The sequence below is a fragment of the Gobio gobio genome, assembly GCF_949357685.1.
Source record: "Gobio gobio genome assembly, chromosome: 22".
NCBI lineage: Eukaryota > Metazoa > Chordata > Actinopteri > Cypriniformes > Gobionidae > Gobio > Gobio gobio.
In genome coordinates, this window is record NC_137118.1 from 12,576,710 (window position 1) to 12,587,114 (window position 10,405).

General features: G+C 39.5%; 1 protein-coding gene across 2 annotated transcripts; it reads right to left on the minus strand.

Moving 5' to 3' along the window:
* Positions 1 to 7,226: 7,226 nt before the first annotated feature.
* On the minus strand, positions 7,227 to 9,891 carry LOC307118238 (uncharacterized protein). Of its 2 annotated transcripts, none has more exons than XR_013815509.1 (7): positions 9,803 to 9,891; positions 9,142 to 9,215; positions 8,912 to 8,959; positions 8,745 to 8,828; positions 8,389 to 8,594; positions 8,062 to 8,221; positions 7,227 to 7,961 (listed from the first exon to the last, which is right to left on the minus strand). XR_013815509.1 is itself a non-coding variant. In XM_079803788.1 (7 exons), the coding sequence occupies exons 1-5, from the start codon at positions 9,858 to 9,860 to the stop codon at positions 8,419 to 8,421; spliced, it is 432 nt and encodes a 143-aa protein (XP_079659914.1). In that variant the 5' UTR covers positions 9,861 to 9,885; the 3' UTR covers positions 7,227 to 7,961; positions 8,062 to 8,221; positions 8,389 to 8,418. The 2 variants fall into 2 exon arrangements, 1 of the variants encoding a protein (XP_079659914.1); XM_079803788.1 differs by having other exon boundaries at positions 8,912 to 8,951; positions 9,803 to 9,885.
* Positions 9,892 to 10,405: the final 514 nt, after the last annotated feature.

Genomic DNA, 10,405 nt, shown 5'->3' on the forward strand with positions numbered 1-10,405 from the left:
GGAAGGTACGCTAGGTGCTCCCTTCTTGCAGCTACACACCTTTCCGCTCCAGGTAAAGTTATGAGAGGAGATTCCTGTTTATGAGTGCATTTACAGCTCGGAACAACGGCAGGACTGTGTCGGGCAATGGGCGCCACATATCATGTGTGGAGGTTGAAATATAGATCTAGACGGGAGGAGGCTGTCAGGTTCAGCCGATGATTCATTGCTTGTGGCGATGCTGCCTACAGTGAGTGGATCATACTGCACATGCTGGGACAGAGATAATGGCACACAGATGTCTGAGCACATCAGGCCACACAATCCGACACAAACGCAACTTTACTACAACACACTGGAGTTCAGAAAGAGTGTACCGCGAACACACTGCTGCAGAAAATCAACAGCTACTAACTCACAGGTCGTGGCCGCTTTGAAAGATGTAGAAGAAGCGTTGTGTGACACTTCAAGGAGACTGATGGTTTGTAACGCTCGCTTTTGTGATGCATAAACATTCAGAAATGCTTATCTGGACAATTGCATGCTCGAATGCTGTGTCCTAGGACGAAGAGATAAATGTTGAATAAAAACTGTATTTTAGCACTGACATTGCGTTTACAAAACTAGGCAGAGGTCGGGCTTTTGTGGGAGATGAAAGCTTTCGAATAAATTCCACACGGACACAGAATACTGTCTGACAAATACTGTTGTGCATGTGTGAATGAACCACAAAAAAAAAAAAAAAAAAAAGTGCTGACCTTGGGTGTTCCTCGGAGTGAAAGGAAGGCAAATACTGTTAACATCATCATGAATTCTTCATATAATTATGCCTCTTTTGCATAAGTGAATAAGTAAAATTTACTGGACCAAGACATCTGTTCTGTCCTCGAAAATACAACTGTCCATCATGGACCAGGCAGTAACACCAGACAATAAGGAGGTTTCTGATTTATTCACAAACCCCCTTTTAAAGGGGCCATGTCTAAAACCCATCTCTTTCAGCTTTGCCCAGTGCTCAGAGAGTTTTAAAGTTTAATAAGGCTGCAGTGCATGTGAGTGCTTCCCAAGACGGCATTCACACACTAAGGACAGGCAGCACAGAAGGACACATGAAGGGGGTTACATCAAGCTAACACTGCACTTTTCTTCATTATTTACCTGTTCTGAGGCCTGGGCCAGCCTGAAACACAAGCATTTCTCCGTCCCTCTTACATCACAAATGCTCCAGCCCTGGGTACAGTATTGCACTCTATGTTGTTCCGCTCATAATAACGAAGGCCATTTGCCCTGACTCCGGGGCATTCCAGCTGTGCTTCATTCATCTATCAACATATTGTAAGACAGTAGAGATGAGCACAGTAGAAAGAAGATTAAATCTTATAAATAGTTCAGTTGAGCACAGTAGAAAGATGGTTAAATGGAAGGATGAATAGAACAAACAATGCAAGAACCTAACAATCCGACAAGCAAAAACTTGAGTTAAAGCAGAGGTTGTGCAACAAATCTGTCAATCTGACGGGAACGGTGTTTTTATGTGACGTTTAATATAACAAGTGCTTTGTTGTGGCATTTTCTTTGTATTCTGCTCTTTCAATGCAAAAAAACACAATTAAAATGTACAACATGATAATACATATTTTAATGAATTACATTCAGAATTATACATTTACTCACTTGCGTTCTCCTGGTCTAAAACATTTTAAAACGTTCTTTTCTTTACCGGAAAATTACCAGCGTATTTTTATCTGTCAAAATGAGCCACGGAATCTTGAATGATCTAATGTTGCTAACATTCTGCAAATGACAGAATACCTTCCAAGTCGAAAGGTCGGATCCATCCTTAAATACTTGCTCTTGCCAGCCATAATTCCATAGATTTTTGTGTCCTCTTTTGAGTGGGTCACCAAGCAGAGGGTTTTGTCTTTTTATCTCGTGTAAGACAGTATGATGGATGCGCACAGTAGCTCACATGAAGGCTCAAGGCCGAATGCTCCACATAGACACATGCTCTGAAATCAACTCCTAGTTTTTCCTCAATCCACGTGAGGGACTGCAGCAGAACTCCAGCAAAGAATGGAAAGCTTTGAGCAACACTCACCTCTGCTACATCATACAAGGACAGAAGACAGATTTAGAAGCACTAAACCATCTACACCAGGTCATATTAGACATTAGACTGATCAACCAGCACTTGGGCTGAGGAACAGGCATATCCTCAGCCTTCAGGAGAACAGAGGACTCCTTGTCTGTGCTGAATTCTGCCATTGACAGAGCACTGCCCAACCACCACAGCATATAAATGTGCCCCTTTATGAGAGCCGTGGCTTCCTAATACACCTCCATACCTATGTGTGCATGGGCGTCGTGAGTGTGCGGTTGGGTTAGGTGGGTTGTCTTTGCTCCATCCTATCTCACACTTACGTAAATGCCATTAAACATTTAACAGGCGATGGGAAGTCTGTGGGTTGCGGATGTTTGCCATCATTCAGAGCGCATTACCATTATCTATCAAGTGCAAAAATAAATCAATCCCCACGTTGCCAGAGGGACGAGCGATGGATGCAATTAGAGGCGCAAATGGCCGGTAAAGGCCACGCGACAACGTCGCGTCGAGATCATTTGATCTAGATCTGAAGAACGCGTCATTTTTCTTTGGAGCAGACGAGACATGCCAGAATAAAATAGTAGGATATGCGGATATTGGCCAAGTGTGTCAATCATAAAATCTCTATTTCTTATATACAGGCCATGACACTCGGTATTGCCTGACCAAAGCGCACCTATTCAACACTTCTAATTAGGTATCTCATTCGTGAGCGGTGCACCAAAACGATACAGACGAGTTACTTGCAAATGTCGCGCAAATATACATACATGTAATATAACAATAGACAACATAAACCCGCTTACCGCGATGAAAGGGTTGTTGTCGATGCGTCTCCGGTTCTTTCCCGGTGATTATTCGTACTTCAGTGCTGAAGCCGGTGTTTATGCCATCGGTATTTTTTCTGAGGTAATTCGTCATGAATGTGTCGCAGGCTCTCGCACATCAATTTAACGTTACCTTCTTCGCGTCAGCCCGTGCCCCCAAAACAATAAAAGAAAAACGCAAAGAAAGAAAAGAAGACATAAAAAGGAAGGAGCGTAGTGAAAATTAAGAAACGAGAAAAAAAAGAAAGGGGAATAAACACCTCTTAACACCCCCTCCTCCTTTTTCTTTCTTTGTATCTGACAACACCCGTGTTTTCTGACAGCGAGATTACCACATATTTTATTACTATAAAGGAGGTAGGGAAATGATAAAATAAAACAATAACAGAAACAAATGCGTATAACGCATTAGCGGCTAACTCAGCGCTCTGTCGTCATGGCGACCCATTTCAGAGTCCGTTCTTGCATCAAAAGACACCAAATAATAAAAACCATCCGGTGGCACGACTTCTCATCTGCTCTCAGTCTGTCTCACTCACAAACGAGTCCTCTTCTTGTGTGAGCAAGTGCGCAAACAATTATGATTCTTTTTCGTTTCTCTCACTGGTATCTAATAATGACGATGATGATAATAATTATTATTATTCCCACTCGCGAACAATGAAGATGTATATGCCTCTCAGATATCCATTCCGTACTTCACGCACAGCTGTCAAGATTCGGGAGTCCTGAATCCCGATGTCCGCCTCTCTCTTTCTCTCTCTCTCTCTTCCCCTTACACACGCACACTCTATGGCAAGCCGTTTTAACGTTTAATCTTCAAAAATAAATACTCACAGGTAGTTTCTAATTAGTAGTGATGCACCGATCATGATTTTACATGGCCGATTCCGATTTTTTTCAAGAAAACTGGCCGATTCCGATACCTATTTCCGATTTTTTTTTTTACACAATAATAGAATGAAAGTATACATGAACAAGATGTTTATTTGGTATTTAACAGGCTAAATTGGCTTTTGGCTAATGAAAACAAGTCCGCAATCTGAAATTAACGGGAAATTGAATTGGAAATTAAAAGGCTGAAAGGTGAAATTAAAGGCAACAACTGCATATTCTGCAATCCAAACAAAGATGTTACTTAAATCAGAATTTGTTTTTAAAATTAGTGTAAAGAAAAAAAGTCTTTACCAGTGAAATTAAATAAAACCAAAGTATATAATTGTTCCAAAATGTTAAATCAAATAATGTTTAGTGCAATGAGAAAAACTAAGATGCTACAGCAGGTGCTTTTAAATCAAATTAAGATTTATCTCCTTCCCTCAGTTCTGCAGTTTACGTTTGTAACACACAAGTGACATGTTCGTGAATGATTGCAATATGCACGTGGGCGCACTTCTGGAAAAATCAGCAGAAAAATACAAAGAAAACCGGTTCCGATTTTTGGCCGGTCAACCGGTGCATCCCTACTAATTAGTCCCCTAAATAATCCAATACAGACTAAGTACCATTTTTCAGTTTGACTAGTAACTATTCATTGGATACTAGGCCTACTTGTTTCTTTTACTATTATTCACTACACCAACAGTGACGAGTATACATTCTAAAACATTTTTTTCCCCACTTTTGTTATCGGTGTTATGACTCAGGGGAAGATAATTCACTGCCCATGTTACTCATATTACATGTTCATCCAAATCTGATATTGTGCGTATACTATTCTGTGTTAAGGCTGCTACATACTCCGCAAGAAAAGAGAATAACGTTCTCGCTCCCAGGGCTGTGAGAACAAAATTACGTCATTTTGTTCTTGGAGCCCTGGTTTGGGAGTTCTCGCAGCTCGTTCTCGACACATCGTCTGAGCAGAACTTTTTTCTTGTGTGATTGGTCAGAATTTTAAAGTGGGCGGGGTTAATGCGGAGAAACAGAGATGTTCGGCACCTGCTTTTCTCGTGAAGTATGGAATGTCATAGGCCAGAACGAACTTTGTTCTTGCCACCTCGAGAAAACAAACTAATTTCTTTGTTCTTGCGGAGTATGTACCAAGCTTCATTGTTAACCCCCACAAAGGCACAAAACATTAAAGGTGCCCTGCCACACAAAAACGTTTTTACTTGTATTTTATGTGTTTATGTTATCTTGTGAATGTGAAAATGAACTGCTACCTCAGCTCTAGCCACTGAAAAGAAATAAGAGGAGAAATCAGGCTATTTACAAAAGCTGGTCAGTCTGACGTGGTGTTGCCTGAGCTCATTACTATTCATGAGCTCACCCAGTTGAGAACGCGCCCACAGAATTCGTCTAGCTCAGTGACAGTTTTCATATACCTGTTTGTATATTTCTGCAGACGATAGTAAACAAAGTTCCTCTACTTGTTGGTCTGGGTAAAGGATGCTGATAGCCAGGCTCTCATTGGCTAGCTGTTAGCCAGAGTCAAGCAGCTTAGCTCGTTGAATATTAATGAGAACTGGTGCAAATCGAGCTGCGTCTTCCTGCAGGCTTTCTATACCACGCTAGAATGGCTTGAAACAAGGTAACCAAGGCATTTTTTTCCACAAATAATGTTACAGAGTCCATGTTAGAACTTCAGACATTAAAGTTTTTGTGCACTATATTCCAAGTTTTCTGAAGCTTTTCCTTTAATGTGAGGTACAGATGAACATTTAAGTCGTTAAATTCAAGTTCACATTTACTTTCACTCCACTGTGGCTGTCAGTCATTCATTCAGCATTCCTATTATTATACTTGATCTGTGGATAAAGGTATATGCTTGTGCATTTAAGGACTTTATCTTGCTTAAGTTTATTGCGTTTTCGAAATCTTTCTCCAAATTTAAAACTGTTGAAAGAAAATGCTCAATAAACTATTGCATAGATATAGTACACTACGCATCAATATCTACTCCCTTTGTGCTATGAACTTTTCAATGCGAAGTGATGTTACTCCATATTGCTCCAAGCGCATCATTCTGCGCACAGGATGCACATAAGCGCTTTGCGGTGCTCTGTATTAGGGATGGCTCGATACCACAATTTTGTCTTCGGTACGGTACCACAATCTAATACCGAAGTACCGATATTAAATCGATACCATACAGGGTCTGAATTTTGATGCGGGTATTGTGCATAATTTTGCTCACTCTCGCAAGTTTTGGGTTTATGAAGCGGGAAATTACCGCAAATGTTTATTATTAAATTAATCAACAAAGATTGTCACATCAATCAGTCATTTGGAAACTTTTTTGTAAGTAATATCAGCATTACTGCGCGTCTCCATTGCTTCTGGCTTCAAAAGACATCGCACCTGCACTATAAAAGCAGTCTGCGCGCTCAGATTCAACACTTTCACTTCCGTTGCGGGACAACTGACGGAAATCACTGCCCACGTCTTTTTAAACCTCACCAATTTGAACATGCAAGCGATTTTATAGCATTTCGTAACACATATGGGATGAGAGCTCTTTGAGAGAGAGAGTTTTCTTTGCGCTCATGCCAACAACAAACACACACACACACACACACACACACAAGCCTAAAGAGCTCGCGCATTCCAAATTAAGTTGTTTTTCCTCAGTCAAATACACACAAAATGATGTCAAAAATGTCCATCTTTAGTGAGTAGTTACATAAACACAGTTGGTTATGTCTTTCGCGGATGTAAATAGTGCAATAGTATGCGTGCAAATATTATGAGGTCTAAACGTCACTGGTTGAAACGAACGCTGGAGATTTCTTTATATTTAAACGATACGATCTTATGTATGTGCGTTAATCAGTGTTAAAAGAAAAATGTCTAAATTAGATCGTTAGAATTATGCACTCACCTGTCGATCTCTTACCCAGATAGCAATGAGTCGGCGGACCACCGGCGGTGATCCGGCGGCTGTAGAAGCGTCAGAATTGCGTAATCGCAAACACGTTTGACGGCGCACCACCGGCGGCAGCCGCTTTTTAAAAGCGGCAGCCGGCTTCCTACCGCCTTCGTACCGCCGCCGGCCCGCAGGCAAACCGCCGTTCCGCCGCCTTTATACCAGAAGGCGGCCCGGCGGAGGCAAACGCTTTTTTCGAACGATCTGCCTCCGCTTATTGTGTAATAAATAATATATATATTTATTTATTATTCATATATTTGTAACATGCAGTTTATGATGGATAATAATTGAACAAACCAGATAAATTCCCATTTGGCATTTTTATTCCACATTTCAAAGTACATTAACTGTCAATGATACAAGATAATATAAATTAAATATAACAGACAATAAATAAGCTTAAATAGGCCTATAAATAACAAAACATTTTTACTAAAGAACCTGCATGTTTCCAATTAAATTTTGGTTTAAAAAAAAAAAAAAAACAGCCTTACAAGCAAATTATAACACTTACAATATTTGTTAATAACAAATAGGTCAGCTCTGGGATGAAAAGAATTACCATTAAATATTATATCAAATAATGAGGATATTTGGTACCAAAGAATGTGCAGGATACCAAATAAATCGAGGTATAACATCACATTTAACAAGCCATTTCTAACAATAGCATAAATGGTAATAATTTAGAGTAAAGCTCTGGAGAAGAATAGAACAGTAGTAGAACAGAACATTATAACAAGCCTGACTATGGGTTCTCCGGTTTTCCCCGACCTCCAGAATGAGGCAGCGCAAATTGGCTTATCTTCAGTGATTTCTTGTGCGCCTATATAAAGGACAAACAACCTCGCCATCCCATATCTATCCAAGGAGCTGCCTTCAAGGCAGGGTCACAGGGAATAAAAAAAAAGTAATTTCCACAGTGAACAGTGTGGATTGGGTGAGTGTAGCCTGAAACTTCTGGCTTCTTTAGGGGTCTTGATGTTACTGACTGCAGGATAAAGAAAGGGTTCCAGGTGTCAGTAGTCAGCCTAGGTGTAAGAGGTCGGCTGTGGGTCCCTCTCAGCTGTGCGGCGTCTTTTTCCACCTTCACGATCAGATGCTCCTTTCAGGTAACGCATAGCGCTAACCTGGACCGCCTCATCAGTGGCATCCTGGGTTGCCGGGTTCTTCCGGATGGCTCCTGTAGAAAATACAGATCTGTCATTCCATGTGAATGTCATAAGGCCACACACATCTACTTAAATATATAACAAATTTATATATTTATATATATATATTACTTTGAACAATGGTCTTCAGGAACATGTCTCTAAAACATGCTTTATCCCCTACACCAGTCCAGGTTGTATTAATGGAAAGGTGATTAGAGAAGATACTCTAAAGCATTCGCCACACGGTTGTCTTTAGGTCCCTCCCACATTTGATTGCCAAAAACCGAAGCTGAAAATACAAAAAAGTGTTACAAATTACATATCTCTGAAGCTTCTCATACATAAATATAAAAATGTGACAGGCTGTGATTCAGACTGTAGAATATGCAGTGTACAATCTTAAATTTTACTTTTTAGATTACCCTACAGCATTATAAACAAAATCAGCACACTTACTGGAGCTCTTTATCCTGCCTCAAACTGTTGTCAAGCAACGCCAAATGGGTTGTCTAGGGGGAGTAACAGACCCCCTGGCAGGGATAACTCTCCAAAAGACACATTGGCACTGAAATGTTGCAGCATAGTGTCCATTTTGTTGTCCATGCTACGCACAACATCGCCAAACTCTCCAAGACGTCGCAGCATTAGGGTCTGATCTGCACCTACAGGGGTTCACAGAATAAAAGAATAAAGCAGTCAGTCCTGGTCCCTCAACTACTAAACTATGACATTTACAACTAGGTCTACTACATGTACAGGTGGCCCCAGTGGGAATTAAACCAACAACCACAGGTGTTGTTTGCAAGTTGTACCTGATTGCCCAGTACGAGCAAACGTCGTCAACATTGTCCCAACTTGCTTCACCTGCTCATGAAGTGAGCCGCTGTCATCCGAAGCTAAAAAATGAAAGGCATTTGGTAATTTTGGACCTACATCACAGTCAAAAAAGTAAAATTTAAGAAAGAGTGCATGTTCTCACCTGCTCGTGCATTGCTTTCCCTCAGGGCTTGGTTCTCATTCTGGAAATCTACATAAAAAATATTTTATTTTAATTATATATATATATATAAAACAACAACTACAGGCACAATTTTCCATACTGTTAAAGTTTCCAACATCTGCAATTTCCTGTTTGTCCATCTCAACTCCTTTCAATATTCTTCTCCTTATAGCCCAGTAACTAGACATTGTGACTAACAATTTATTTACCTTGAAAGCCGAAACGATTGTCCAACAATAGGTCTCTTGGATGAAGATAACCGATTGTGCTCTGGTCAAGGTATCTGCAAGAAAATGTGAACAAAACCGCATTGTTAACGTTAAATACAGAATATACAGTAGCTATGCTGTGGGGGGAAAAACTGGTCAGCCAAATGTGGAACAGTAAAATGTATTCATTCAGTGTAGTGAATCAAGTAAACTGCATTGTCCTCAAACATAATAAGTACAGCAGTTCAGAGAAATAACTCATAAATGACCTTAAATGCTAGAAGAACAGTAGCAACACAGCACATGTTAGCTAACACTTGCTAAAACTGACCTAGCAGCATGCTTGTTCGGACTAACAAAATAATTTAAATAACCTATATACATCATTCTGTTTTGTTAGAAAACACCAAAAGTTAAACTTAAGTCTTTCTAGATGTAAAGCTTTGGCTAACTTACCTACAGTAGCTAGATACATTTTAACATGTAGCACATGCTTGAACTCAGTGTGTAAAAAAGGCGAAACAGCACGTGTTAGCTAACACTGTGTATTGTGCACTATATCAGCGTGCGTGTCTGAACAAACTAATTAAAACAACCTACCGGTATATACATCAAAAATGAACATAATATTGTGTGACACAAAAAGGAAACATGTACTTACTTAAACGCTCGTAGTCGAGGATATTTTCTGATCTCCTCTCTTCAAATACTAAAACCATGTGATGAGCGGCCGCTGATGGTAAATCTGTATGTTTTACCGGTTTGTCTTCCGTCTTTTTTAGGTATACTGCCCCTCTCGGCCGGTGGAGGTACTTCTCTGTTTTTTATTTATTTTATTTTTATTTAAATTAGTACATGTATAGACAAGTACAATACAAAAAGTACAATGAGAGAAAAATAAAAATAATAAAGCATTGTGGTACAGTTCCGAATATGTAGAACAAAGAATAACAACAAATGTAACACTGTATATAAAATAAATAATAAAAATAAGAATTCTGAGATAGAAAATACTTTATAATATTAAGGCAGTCACATGAAATTGAAAAGCTTTCAGGTTTCTGTTTTTGTAAGCTTTTTGTTTTGCGACCTCATGTTTGAGAGGGTTTCAAATATTGTAAAAATCAGCTTTATAAGAGGTAATATTAGAGGGCTTCTTTTGAGTTATTCTTGTCTTATGAATGTAGAATTTTTCCTAAATAATTAATAATATATTTTTGTTTTTCAGAAAAATATGGGTTTTGAAAACAAAGTAAAATGTCAT

What these genes read in the sequence shown, in the direction of transcription:
- LOC307118238 (XM_079803788.1), bottom strand. Translation starts at nt 9,860, where the DNA reads ATGGTTTTAGTATTTGAAGAGAGGAGATCAGAAAATATCCTCGACTAC. An exon ending in CCTCGACTACGAGCGTTTAA is followed by an intron (nt 9,216 to 9,802) that starts GTAAGTACATGT and finishes ATTTTCTTGCAG; the next exon opens with ATACCTTGACCAGAGCACAA. An exon ending in TGCTCGTACTGGGCAATCAG is followed by an intron (nt 8,595 to 8,744) that starts GTACAACTTGCA and finishes GAACCCCTGTAG; the next exon opens with GTGCAGATCAGACCCTAATG.